The sequence below is a fragment of the Thunnus maccoyii genome, chromosome 10 (assembly GCF_910596095.1).
Source record: "Thunnus maccoyii chromosome 10, fThuMac1.1, whole genome shotgun sequence".
NCBI lineage: Eukaryota > Metazoa > Chordata > Actinopteri > Scombriformes > Scombridae > Thunnus > Thunnus maccoyii.
In genome coordinates, this window is record NC_056542.1 from 21,392,227 (window position 1) to 21,406,397 (window position 14,171).

The window sequence follows — 14,171 nt, forward strand, 5'->3', positions numbered from 1 at the left end:
TTGAACAAGCCGAAATGAGAGTAAAATTGCTGCCTTCAGTTGCTGTTGGAATAAACAAAACTCCACGATGAACACAGACCTGTACAATTTAATGACTGCAGTTATCAAAAATTGACATTTAGGGTGGTGAGAGGATAAAAGCCATGTAGACAACCTATGTGGTGATCCATCATGGTAATCACACCCTCGTCCCTTTTATGGGAAACTTTATATGATCATCATCTGACGCAGATGCAGAGTCATAAAAACAGATATATTTTGCCAAAAGTTATTAGCATATCATAACCATTAATCAGCGTGTTTATATCAATGCATGGGTTGTCTGGGAATCATTCCTTAGTCATGCAACTTCATGCAACTTCTACCCAATATAGTAAGTAATTAATTAAAGCTTAGTTACTTAACTCATCACTTATTTGCTTCATTTTGCCACTATTTCACATATAAACTTGATTTCTAAAACCATTTAAAGAAATGGACAGTGATCTTGAGATAGCATTGTATTTGGGGGTGTTAATTTAATCTGATGCATCCACTTGCACCCCCTCGCCCATGTTATATTATCACCTTACTATCATAATAGACAAACCAATCAAACACAGTGCAGTATCTCCTTTTATTTTCAAATTGGATGCTTGGATGCAGGAGCTTACGTGAGGTCCTTGAATGCAGCATCGGTTTCCAGGGAGTGGCCCCTGCACCTGTCCGACCTGTTTAGGGGACACATGACTCCAGAGGAATTTCCCCCGCTGCTCCCGTCCTTTTGTTTAACGGAGTCTTTTGTAGTGGGATACAGAGGGTGAGCGCCAGAGGAGAGGGGGCGAAAGAGAGAAGAGAGAGGGAGACACAGAGATGTCGGAACCAGCCACTAATCCCGCTGCCACCTCGTTCCCAGCGCCAACTATTTCCTTACCTTTGGGACTGGAAGTATTGAGGACTTACTCTGGAGCTCTTGTCTGTTTAGAGATAGTAAGTGTTTTGTTTTGTTTTTCTTAAAGAAGGTTATGGTTGATATTAAACTGTATATTATATTCTTAAATGTAGCAGTTACCTCAGTGGTGTTGTAGAAATATTCTACTGAAACCCTATAGTCAATATTTCTTTATTAATAATTGACGGCCATTTGTTGTTGAAGTTATCTCGGAGGCTGGTAACACATACTTTCTGGTGTGGGCTGCTCTGTATTCAAACGCCGTAGGCTGGGTTTGTTGCGTACAGTCTGACAGTTAAAGCAAAGGCAAATGTCGCCCCGAGCATTGGCCAGTATTGGCCAGGGCTTGGGCACCTGTTTCTTACAGAGAAACAATAGTTCAGACCAGAATGCAACGCCCTGCAGGTGGGGCAGTGCAGGCCTGTAATTATACCAGATGTATCATGAGCACCAGTCATCTCCTTTTTATAATACAATATTAATCATGGCATTAATAACAGTCCATTGGTACGTTTTGGTTTATATCTGCATAGTGGCAACTTCATTTTCTCCATCTTGATGATCTTTAACCCTGCAAGGTGACCTCTACCGTGCCTTAACACACCACCAACAAGTTGTTATTGAAATGTTAATGCATTTTCCAACATGTTGTAACTGTCAAAAGGTACAATTGACAGCTGGTATGCTGTAGTTTCTTTAAAGTTCCTTATTAGCATCTTCTGTGTTTTAATACATTGTGTTACCTTCAGGATTTAGATGTGCAGGTTTGTCCCTTCGTCAAAATAAACCATATTAAAGATAAGACATCAGGCTACTCCTCTGTCATATGTCATTTGTTCCTCTGCCTTGCAGTCTGTAATCAAACACAGTGTCTTTATGGCCTTTCAATAGCAACATTTGCATCCTGGTAGCCCTTTCTACAGAGGGAAGCTCTGGAGATAAAGCAACAGGTTGCTTTTAGCAGGAGACTAAATTGCTTTGAGCAGTGTACATTTATTTATTAAAGGCGGGCAGCCGACTCTGTTTTTAGCACCACAGGAACCCCTGGCCTCATGCTACCTTACATTAAAAAGACCCCAGTGAGTCCCAAGCAGTGAGGTAAACTTTGGGAAAAACAGATCGCTGATATCTGAGCAGGAATCTGTATGAGCAGATGTCCTGAGTTAAGGTATCAGAATCAGTATCAGGAGAGAAAATGTTGGATCATTACATTCATTCATTATAATGCACCATTCTTAGTATGTCATATACTGTTGATAGAACTGTAACTATAGAAATGTGTCCTCTGAAACATGTAACAGATCCGAACAAGATCTTTTTAAGTGCTTTTCCCAGCACTGGCTCAAGAATTAGCTTAATTTCTGCATGTACAATAAAACTCACACTGTATCTGTCACCAATATGAGTGTTTGTTTATATCCCCAGTTGTTTGGTGGTCTAGTATGGATCCTGGTGGCTTCCTCCAATGTGCCTGTGCCTCTGCTGCAGGGCTGGGTGATGTTTGTCTCTCTCACCACCTTCTTCCTCTCCTCCGCCTACCTCACTCTCCTCATCACTGGCCTGGCTGACCGCATCAACACTGACTGGAACTTCTTGGTAAGTCATTGATAAGTGAGTTGATAAGTCAGCCATCCATGTTATCCAGCTGTTGATCTAGCTTTCTGTCTGTCTATCTAGCATGCTATCTATCTGTCTAAGGTGTACATGGCCTGCATCATAACCAGAAAAGGAAGATATTTCTATTAGGTATATTAATATTTTATATTTGACATATTAAATATTTAACTGTTATTTAAAACAGCAAGGATATGCGGGAGATGATAGAAAAAGTCCAATCCCACTAAAATGTAAGATGGCTGTCGGTGGCAGAGCAGTGTTTGATAATGTTGCTATGGCAGTGACTATTGTTTGGTGCGTGAAAGTCAAAGATCTGGTCCAGTGGCAAACCTACAAATCATTCTTCTGGTAGCGGCAGCATTTTTATTCAACTTGTGTTATGAACTGTCTTCATATCAAACAATGACTGCACTATGAAAAGCGAGCCAGTTTATTTCTACCAAAAGACTGTATTGAAATAGTCAAATACAAAGCATGATGGGTAGTTGAGGCTTTCCCTGTAGATGACCTTGGGGTTTTCTAAATGACATTTCCTATTGTACGTTATTCCTCTTAATGTATGAAAAGTAAATCGCTTTTTTAATTGTTATTGCTGATAGATAACATAGTATTTTCAAGTCTAATTTTCAGTGTGGCTATTATGGATGGGAAACTTGTGATTTGACCCATCATTATAAGGCACATCCAATTATGGACACACATGCTGAGAATAAACAACAAAAGATACACATTTGGGGTATTGTGTCAATACGGTATGTTAGTCACGATATCACATGTGAAATCTTAGCAGGAGTTGTTCTTTCACGTCACACATCAGTACAGTGTGTATACATGTGTGTCTGTGTTGTTGTAATGTTAGCCTAACATTACAAATCTCCCATAAAAAGAGCATTTTATGTCACTGAAAAAGACACTGAATATTATAGACAGGTCTATAGTGTTTGCAGTTTTATTATTTAAGACAACCCTTATAACAGTAACTTGAGGTACTATTAGAACAGGAGCTCGCAAACACATTAAAGTTAACCAAATAAATAGTTTCTGTACTAAAATGATCAAACTACACAGTGAGGCAGCTCATTTTATTATTAGCCCTCTTGTAGCATAATATAAATCTGGCTTATTCAGAGACAAGCAATTACACTTCGTCATCTCAAAATGACAGAATTTAACACTATAAATTAAACTGCCAACTTCTATTACCATGTTCTGACTGTGCCAGTGTTCACCATAGCCAAGTTGTTACTATGACAGATTTAATTGCCTGCATAAATGCACATAAATCACTGTTTTAAAAGTGGCTTTAAATGCTCTCAACATCTACTAGTAGTGATCCAGGAACAGAAATTAAATGAGGATCTGTCAGAATAGCAGCACTAGTAGTGTCCAAGAAGCCCACAAAAGCCCATACAGCTCTAGTGCTTTTCTTTTTAGTCATTAGTCATAAGTAGAGTCAGTGAGCTCTAGATTTATTCCAGGAACTGGGAATACAAACTACTACATAATAATGAGTCTAAGGTATGGACAGGTCTGCTTGGCTTTAGACGGTTTCAATAATGGTCCTTAAATGGGAAAGTAGCACATGCTGTACATGTACTCAGACAAAATCAGCTTGTTGCTTGTTATTTCAGCACTGCCATAAATATGATGAGTACGTTCATGATATAAGAGAACATGTGAAGCTGCGCCATGTCCTCATGTTATGTCATTGTAGAGGACGCTGTGTTAAGTCTGGGCTCTCAGACTGAGCCAGCCTTGCCCCGGGCTCCAGGCCTTGCTCCCAGGAGTAGCCAGGCGTGTGGGGTTGTTTGTTTTCGGCCGAACAATGAGTGACATGGATGATGAGCTCACACCATAACGCAACAAAGGCCTGTCTGTTGTCCCGCCAAGCTCACAGAGTTGACAACACAAACTCTCATTAACCTCCTTTACACTCTGACATGACCTCTCTCTATCTTTTCTTTGTATCTTTTATCTCTTTTCTGTCTTTAACTCCAAATCTCTTAAACCTGTGTTACTCTCATTTTTTTTTAATTCTCTCTTGTTCTTTTATTTGCCATGTTTGTTGTATATACTTATTATAAGCTTTGCAATTAATTTAAAAGGTTGATGCTTTGACAGCTAGCCAGTGCACCTACTGTATTGTCTAATAATTACACAATGGGATAAAACTCACACGTTGGTCATTCTTTGCTCCCAACTACTGGAAGGAGGACAAATCTTCCAAACATTTATCCTGCTAAATGGAATTTAACAGTTGTTCAGCAGGTTTACGAAAAAAACAAACTTTTGCTGTTCTTGTGTCTGTTATTTACACTTGAAACATGAAACTCTTGAACTTCTGTTCTATTTATTTCTAATGCATTCTCTCTTCTGTTTCTCAGGATGTGGTTTACCATTTTGTAGCTTTGCTTTTCTACTTTGCTGCCTTCGTGCTGGAAGCAGCAACTACAGCAGCTAATGGAGGAGCCAATATCAAGCCACTGCCTAACAGCACTGAAACTGTAATGTGTATAACCTACCCCCGAGGCAATATATTCACAGTACTGAATGAGAAGCAATACAGTATTAATGTGGCAGCTACGGTGAGTGATATCTTTTAAACTGAGTCTGTCATATTATGTACAGTGCATGCTGAATTTGTGCATTTTATTTCATATTATCACTCATAGCACTGTCTTAATGAATATAGCCCAATGTCAAACTTCTACAGAGGTAGGGGAGTTGCTGAAAGTACCTTAGAAAGTTAAAAACCTCCCTCGTGTTGCAATAGAATTCACAGTATTCGAAGCAATACTGCTCACGGTATCATGACAGGTTATTGCTTTATAATCATTAAAGCCCTATTATACTCTTTCAAACTCTCAATAAGTCCTGTCAGAAAGAAAAAACAACTCAGTTGACTCATCTGCAAAGTAACCTCCCATTAGACTAAACTCTAGTTTTGGTCTACCTTTTCATCACATGTGAAAGAGTGTCTCTGTTTCCATAAATAAACAGAATATACTGTCTGTCTGTGGCATCCTGCTATCAGCTAGAACTGTCAGGCCATAAAACAGTGTGATAAAAAGCAGATGTCAACTATCCTCTTTGATAGAAATATAGGAGGTTATGTTAGGTAAGGCCATCTTTTATGTTGACAAAACATGTACTGGGCAAATCGTTACTAAAAATAGTGATGTTCAATTGTATATCATAGGACCAATTTTTTAGCACTATTATGATCATCTTCAAGTGTATGGATTGAGCCATTTTGAAATGGAATATGAAATATTGGAATGAAATATATACTGTATATGATCACTGATACAGTAGTTCATGTACCTGTTTCTCCGTGGATTTTTACAAAGCTAAACTTATTGCTGTAACATGAAAGCTAGAAAAAATGGAAGAATCAACCTAGAGCACAGTCTATTTTACCAACATATTTTATATATGGTGGTGTAAAAGACTAGATCCTTTAGAAACAGATTGTTTGACAGAAGGTTTCAGATTATAATTTTAAATAATTATTTTAGCCACTTATTAAGTAAAAATACTAAATATTTGCTGGCAATTTAAAAGATAATGAATATGTGTCCGTCAAAATTAACAGTAAAAGTAATAGCTAGTTGTAAGTTGAAAGGTTTTTCTGACCAAGTGGTTTATTTTTTCTCTTCTTTTGTCTTTTGTCTCAGATATTTGCATTTGTGGTGACACTATGCTACGGCTGCAGTATGATGATGGGCTTCAAGAGATGGAGGATGTAACCTGCAGAACATGAATACAACCTAATTTTATAACTGTTTCATAACTTCAGCATGTATTAAAACATCAGCCACAACATCCACATCCTGCTATTCAGTTCAGTTCAGGTCAGTTAGAGCTTTATATTAATAATGGGAAACTCATGTCAACATGCTGTCACATCGCAGTCACAGTCAAAACACAGGTTTAGATTTTGGAGCAATAAAATTCACACAGGACTCAAAGCCCCAAAGAAATATTTTCTGACTATAATAAATCTTGTTCTGAGAAATTGAAAGAATTTGTTTCAAGTTTGGCGGTTAAATGTATCTTGATTTTTTAGTTGTTCAGTTAGCATAAGATTTGATTCATTTGCTGATAACCAACCGTTTTTATAGCTTTAATTAATCCCTCCAGCAAAAATCTATGTTGGAAATTAGAGAAAGTTGTGAGGGGACTGTGTCTATGATACATGGTAACTTTGCAAGCTGTAAGTAATGTTCCTTTTTATTTTGTCAACATTTTATTAACCATACCATTACCTGAGTTAAATCTTCATTCAAGGAAATATTTCCCATTCCCAATGCCACAAAAAATGTTTATGCTTCTTATGGGTTAAGCACAACAGAACGTTATAGCACAGAATGTTATGGCACAATTTATTGGAAAGACCCTAAAAGGCAGTGTGATTGTTTTCACTGTCCTTCAATTAACTTGGTGCTAAGGAACTGACTCACTTTACATTGAACATGGTTTTTATTCATTTTTGTAAGTGGCCATTATTTATGATGTTAGCTGATTTGCATTTCAAAGTTTTCATTTCTTGTTGTGAGCACTTTTTGTCACATTTTCTCAGTATATCCAACATAAGTGTTTGTCACAATGTTGTAACTGTTTTACATGGTTGTTCAATATAACTTTCTGAGATGACTGTGTGGTGAACTCTGTAGGCTTAAGTAAACCAGTCTGTTACTTATAAATGCAAGTTGACCAACATCTGGGTTGAATAAATCTGACATTCTTCAGGTTCTACTACAAACTAATTGTTTGATCTGACCATCATAATAAAAAAATACTATTGTCAGCTACTATGTTATTTCAAACGTTGATCTTTATCCATTAACAGATTATTTACATAGAGTATGTTTTTAGTGCTCAACCCTTGTGACTGTGTTGAGGTGGCATAAAATTTCCTAAATCAATAACGATGTTACTTGATACATGATTTATTAGTTATATGTACTGTATATTCTTGTTTGTATTAGACTATTGAGTTATGTTCCTATTAATTTAAAATAGTTTTAAATGACTGAAGAATGTTTGTTTGTTATTTGACACCTGCTGTTGTTGACATTTTAAGAACTACAAAAATAAACATTTTGAAGAAAAAAATAACCTCTGGACAGTGTTCCACAGTATCTTTTTTTCTGCTACCACTAAGAGCCGCCAAAGAAGAGCCACCAAAGTCATACATATTCAAATCCTTCACATTTGAGCTTAATGAAAGCAGCTACTGCACTTGCCTGTAAGTGTGCAAAGATGTGATTTTCCAGTGTCCCAGGTAAAAAAAAATTTTAAAAAATCCTCATGGTGCACAACTGCAAAAGTTTACAAAGTGAACAATGTTCCTTCAGTTATGTGTGAGAGGGTAAAAGGGAGGTCCTCCATATATGACGAGAACATACAAACTATAGGCCTTTTTCATTCACAGAAGACATTTTGAAGTGTCACAGTGTAAACAATAAAAATAATGATGGCTGAATTCCATTTAGCTGCTTTTTGGCCTTGTTATGGTGCATGCTGTCTTATTGTAACGCTGTCAGGACTTACACTTGAATAGAACAGAGTCATTGTTAATGTTATCAGTAATATTTTCCCACTAAGACAAACACATCTCTTGTGAAAAAGGCCGAACACAATATTTTCTGACCAGCCCTGTCTGCAAATCCATGGGCAATATTATGATACTGAAAAGAAGTACAGACATAATTGTTCAATAATATCCACAAATCCTTTGGGGTTTCAGGGTAGATCTCGTCAACCCCTTGTGTCTTGTTGTAAGACTGACACTAACGTACTCCCTCTGGCATTATCCCAAGCCAAGTATTGCAATGCTAGTATTGGGAACAGTCTGCATGTAGTCCTGTATGCAAATGGTTTTATAAATTTGAACACATACTGAACATACAGTAACTTTTTTGCAATTTCTTCTGTAGCAAAGGTTCAGTTCTGTTTCCAACCTGCAATTCATACAGGATGTATGTGCATGTTCACTGTTTATGTATCAAATTAATTCAGAAACAAAATATAGTATATGTGTATGCATATTGGCATTTTTTCCATTCATTGATGTATTTGGCATATAGACAATAATGCATCATAAGGATACTCTGTTACAGAATATATTATTTATTTTACCTCCCAACCAATAATACGTCCTATTAACTGTCCCTCTGTTTGAGATCCACTATAACCAGTGTTACAGGCTCCAGATGTTGTTGGGGCCAATAGTGTGCTGCATTACTCCATTTAGTACAACAAGCTCTCCATGTACAGGTTAAGTTAATTTAGTAATATGAATTCATGCAGACTCATTGGTTCATTCTATGTTAAGCAAAATATACATTACAGCATATATGTACATTTATTTGAATCAATGCAGCTTCATCTGTTATTGTTTTGCAAAAGCTAAGAAGAACTGCAGGAAATTTTAGTCGCAAAAAAAATGAATAAATAAACTTTTTTCAGGCTATAAACAAATTGTGTCTCTTACATGTTACCTGCATGCAGGTTTGCATTGACAGTTGTGTCTGCCTAACTAGCAGCCCTGACAGAAAGGCAGGTCTGCACTTAGTAGCATTTGAAGACTATAATTTGTAAATGATCCTATAATGTACTAAAAATATGGTCTTTATAGAATGTGTCACCATAATGGATTCACCATTTGCTCATATGACTGTAATTTTGGATGTTCCACTTTTAAACTCCTAACAGCGTGTTTTGTTGTCTTACAGATTTCAGCCACTAGATGTCTCCCGTTATCTACAACTGCTCAGCTGTGATGCGTGAGTTTTCCATATTTATCCAACGTTTATACATAAACATTGGATACATATGTAGGCACTTTACAATATTGTGTTGGTATCATGGATCCTCACTGACAAAACTAATAAGTTCCATGCAAGTTTAACTAAGTTCTGTTAAAAAATACATTAAGCCATTCTTTCCAGCGTTGTTTTTGTAGAGTAAAATCCTGCAAAATGAAAAACACATCAAGCAGAAGTCATGATCTCACCTTCTCACCTCTTCCACCTGAGTGTGAAACAGAATAATACCGGAAGTTATTGCGGGTCCACCTTCAGAATAAAAGTAAAATGTAATTTTTTATCATGTTTTGCTTCTACCGGATGTAACAAGAATCAGCAATATAAGAAAGTCAGTGTGGTCCAGATGTCAACAGAAAAAGCAAAAACATGGACATTTAACAATAACATAAACGCAAACATAACAGTGTAAGAAAGAGGGGGACAGTAATCTACAAAGATTCTGTCTTGTATTAACAGGATATATATGTGCAGTTAGCAATTAAAAAATCTACATATATCCACACAATGCAGGACAGACAGACACATTATGAATTTGCGTGAGATATGGAGGTGAATTTGAGTTGGTGTGTTTACAGACTTTTACCGTCCATGTTAAAGATGTTGCCTGGGGAAAGAAGCAGTGGAGGTGGCGGGTGGTCCTGGTTCTGGAGGCTCTCAGTCTGATTTTCCTCTGAGAGCAGTAGTTTTTGGAAGAGGAAGAGGGGCTGAGTGGGTGAGAGGGGTCAGACCACATGATCTTACCCACTCTCTTTCTGCTGTGAGGGTCTGTGAGGGAGGGGAGTGCGAGTCTCATGATCTCCTCTGCACAGCACAAAACATGCTGCGGTCTGTGCGTAGAGCGCAATGATGCAGAGCCAAACTACACAGTGATGGAAGAGGAGATTATTGATTTGATGATGCCTGTGTAGACCACACTGCCACACCAGGCCTTCTTGGTAATGCTGGATATGTTCATGTTCCAAACCCTGTTTTCAAAATATAGTATCTGTACCGACTGGGGTACCCACAGACCCCAGAGATCTACTTTTTGTCATATTGTACAGTTGCTTTATTCTATCATTCCAATTTTTATGACTCTGACAACCAATTTTTGTTTCTGTTTTAATTAGTGCTTTTTAAAAATACCAGTGTATTGTGGTGCTAGGGGACCCCAGTCAAAAGCACCAAATTCTGCCTGTGCAGTTATAATAGATGGAACTGTTTATTGAGTTCATGTTTGCCATGGGTCCAAATTATCACACACTATCAGGGGGGTAGGAGCCCTCTGTCAATCATTTTGAAGGTTTTGTGGAAAGATTGTACTTCTGATAAAAGCTGCAATTTGTATTAAAGAAAAGTATATATGTTCGTTTTACACAATATGCAAATTAACTGTAACTTTCCCCGAAATAATAATAATCTTTTTTTTTCTTAAGATGAAATTAATTACATAACTCATAATGTTTTGAGAAATATGAGAAATTAAATATGTTGGTAGGATGAAGAATAAACTAACATGAGCTCAGTACAGATTTGAAGAGCAAAACATCTCCAGTGATCATTTCTTTTCTGAGTTTTGCATTTTTTTTGTTTTGGTGGAAAAGTTAACCGGAAACGCTTTTGTCGACTCTGGCGGGCTTGACTCGCGTCTCCACTCGGTTTTTCTCCTACACTTCAGTCAGTGTTGAGGAGGCGCTGAGAGGACAGGCTGGAGTGTCGGAATTCACGTTAGTTACCTGTCAAGATACGGAATAACATTACTTGCTGCACACCGTGGATTATTTCTAGTTTCGACAAACAAACTGCAAAAGATTACCTTCGCGGTCCAGCCATGGGTCTGAACGGGGCGGCCTGGAGGGGAGAGGGGGATTTAAATTTCTCTTTCGTCCCAACAGCTTCTTCTGATTTGAAGTAAACGGCGCACCGGAGCAGAACCGAGCTGTTTCTCTACACGTTTGACTGAGGCGAAAGTTGTTGCTCACAGCAGAAATTAATATTCACGCGTTCTTTCGTTTTTGTCGATATTTTGTGCAGTTTTTTTCTCTTCTTTTTGATTTTCTTGGAGAGCGGAGGTGGCCAACTGAAAGCGACTCACCGAGTCGGGACTGACCACTGGAGGTGGTCCTGAAAATGGAGGCTGTTATCGAGAAGGAATGCAGCGCGCTTGGAGGACTCTTCCAAACGGTTATCGGAGACATGAAAGTAAGTTAAGCCAAATGAACTTTTTCCAACACAAGCTTTGTTATCCGAGAGCCGCTAAGCGACGTCCAAAAACGAGTTCACTTCCCAAACATCAGTCTATTGTAAATGTGGATTCTCTTCAACAGATAAACAAGAAATGCATGATACGATAACATACGTTAACTTACCGTTATCAGCTAACGTTAGCTAACTGCAACCCAAGTTACCTTCTTATTGTATAAAATGCGAAGTCGATAAACAGTATTGAACTGAGTAGAATCGCGATATTATGATCAACTCATCATTAGGATAGCTAATACAGTGTTTCTGGCTTTTATTACAGCAATGTTAGATATCTTATAACGTTATTAGTATTATACAAAAGTAAACATCAATCTCATTCTATGCTATTTGATTCTGTTGGGAAGACAAATCCCAAGTTTTCACATTCATTTGTTCCAGTTTGAAGTCGATGCAGCATCCAAAATTGGAGGAAGGGTAACTTAAATAGGGCAATCATCAATCACAAAACTGGGGCATTTTATTTGGATGTTATTTTTGGCTGATGAGACAATTAGCAGATTTCCCAGCTGTTGTACTTGCCTGAAGGAATGCCGGGAATGTGGCTGTCAGGGTAGACATTTTTCCGCAGGGTCTGAAGGCTTTGACATGTGTAGGTCAAATGGCCAGCCATCGGGTCTACTGGAGTCAGAAAGTTTGTTATGAATACTGCTCAGACATTCAGCACTTCCCAGCTTACCAGGTCTCACTTGACTTGGTAATTCATGACCCCTCTTGCGTCTTATGCTATTAGACAGAATCAGTGAACATACACAGATGCTTTGTTTGTTTCTTTTTACATACAATATTCAGATATCCAGTGATGTCATTTTCTTTTGTTGGACCACAGAAAGGGGTTGTGTGCTGAAATAAAGAAGGGACAGCTCACTTTGAATCTGTCGACAATAAATGATCATAAATTAATTAAGAATAAATGATAGGGAGAATGCAGAGAAAGCTCATTTGCCATGGCGTGGGAGTGTTTGATATCTCTGCTGATGGGGGCTGATGGTAGTGGCCTTTTCAGACAGGGCAGACATTGTGGGGAACACAAGTGATGTAAGGGAGATTGGGACACACGAAGAATGGGAGAAAGAAAGATCGAGGTAGGTAGAGAGGGTCAAGCTGGTTGTTGGGTGTAATGTTTGACAGCATAACATGACATTCCTCAGGCCCTTGTCAGTAGTAGCACATCACTGACAAACATTTGGTCATCCTAGATTCATCACTTTATCTGGTGTTGTTTTACTGCTATACCAAGTTACCCTCATAGTGTGCGAGCTCTTCTCGATGCATTAGGCCACTTGTTCTTTGTGATAGTTTAGATAAAAGGCTCTTCAACTATTTTCAGCCCGGGACCTGAATTAGGTAAATTTAGAGTCCCATTGGGAGCCGGGCTCATTATAACATAGTATGAGTACTTTTGTTGTGTGGGGATTTTTCCAAAAGAAGCCTGTGACCCATTTCGCAGCCTAACACAAGCCGGACATGATGGTGATGTCTATTTTCTCATTAATACATAATGTAGTAATAAAAAACTGTAAAACAAAATAGAAGCTAGATGAAAGCCAGCTGTTTGGAAATGTTTGAAAGTAATTTGTTTTTACAAATTATTACAACTGTATTCATAATCTCATTCTTTTCAGTTGCAACCCTGCTAAACTTTTTTTTTTCATCCTATAGCTTAATTGCCAGATTCCCTCAGGTCGACTGGCAACAAGATGAATAAACATATTTTTTGCAGAGACATAATTAGATTATATGAATGGGAAAACCTAAGTCTTGGGTTAGTTCTGTTTAGCCCTGCAGGCGAGGTGAGGCATCAGTGTGGCCTCATGTTGATTGAACTGTTATGTAACTTTGGGAATAGTGAAATCTGGTTTGATGATGAAATTGTGTCGCTCATGTTTGTGTCTCTTTTTTTTTCCCCTCACAGAGCAGCTACCCTATCTGGGAGGACTTTATCACCAAGGCTGGCAAACTGCAGTCGCAGCTCAGGTGAGTGTGTGCTTGTTTGCACGTACAACCCACTTTTATGTTTCTGTGTGTTTTATTGAAAAGGGCAACAGGGAGGAACATTAAAGTACATAACACTGAAAAGAGGAAAGATCAACATTATTACTTGAAGTTATTTAGTACCTCAAATAACTTAAAGCTGATTTAGACATAGATACACACACTACTATAAAAACAGAGAGATTTTGGAGTGCATACTACAACTTATCCTAACTACAGACCTACTAACCATGAACTAACCATGTGATTGTTGCATAATATGTCTGACACCCCATATTGACCCCTTGTACATTCAAAAATGTCATTCTGCCAACTGATTTTGTACTTTCTCTGGGCTTTTACAGTACATGTCATTGTTACTTCTCTTCCCAAGAAGTTTTAAGTGGTCACGTGTTTTTAGACTAACAAGCACTGACAGTTTACATAAAAGCCTAATGTCTTAACAATACTGTCCAGGGCTCATTATGTGTCTTTTCTGCCCATTTAGCCTGTTTAAAGCCTGATTTAATTTGTCTTTCTAATGCTGTAAATTTACACACCTCCTGCCAAAATTA

General features: G+C 37.9%; 2 protein-coding genes across 8 annotated transcripts in view; both read left to right on the top strand.

Annotated features, from left to right (window-relative positions):
* Nucleotides 1-665: 665 nt before the first annotated feature.
* Nucleotides 666-7,029, top strand: mal2 (mal, T cell differentiation protein 2). The gene is made up of 4 exons (XM_042424308.1): nt 666-969; nt 2,357-2,527; nt 4,933-5,133; nt 6,226-7,029. Exons 1-4 carry the CDS (start codon nt 853-855, stop codon nt 6,295-6,297), a joined length of 561 nt encoding a protein of 186 aa, XP_042280242.1. The 5' UTR covers nt 666-852; the 3' UTR covers nt 6,298-7,029.
* Nucleotides 7,030-11,036: 4,007 nt separating this feature from the next.
* Nucleotides 11,037-14,171, top strand: part of LOC121905449 (protein MTSS 1-like) — a 56,616-nt gene continuing 53,481 nt past the window's right edge. For 6 of the 7 annotated variants that reach the window (XM_042423673.1, XM_042423677.1, XM_042423674.1 and 3 more), the window contains exons 1-2: nt 11,037-11,562; nt 13,538-13,599. In XM_042423673.1, coding sequence (XP_042279607.1) covers nt 11,491-11,562; nt 13,538-13,599 — 134 coding nt within the window. In that variant the 5' untranslated portion in view covers nt 11,037-11,490. The remainder of the gene's footprint in view (nt 11,563-13,537; nt 13,600-14,171) is intronic. The other variant, XM_042423675.1, reaches the window with a different exon arrangement.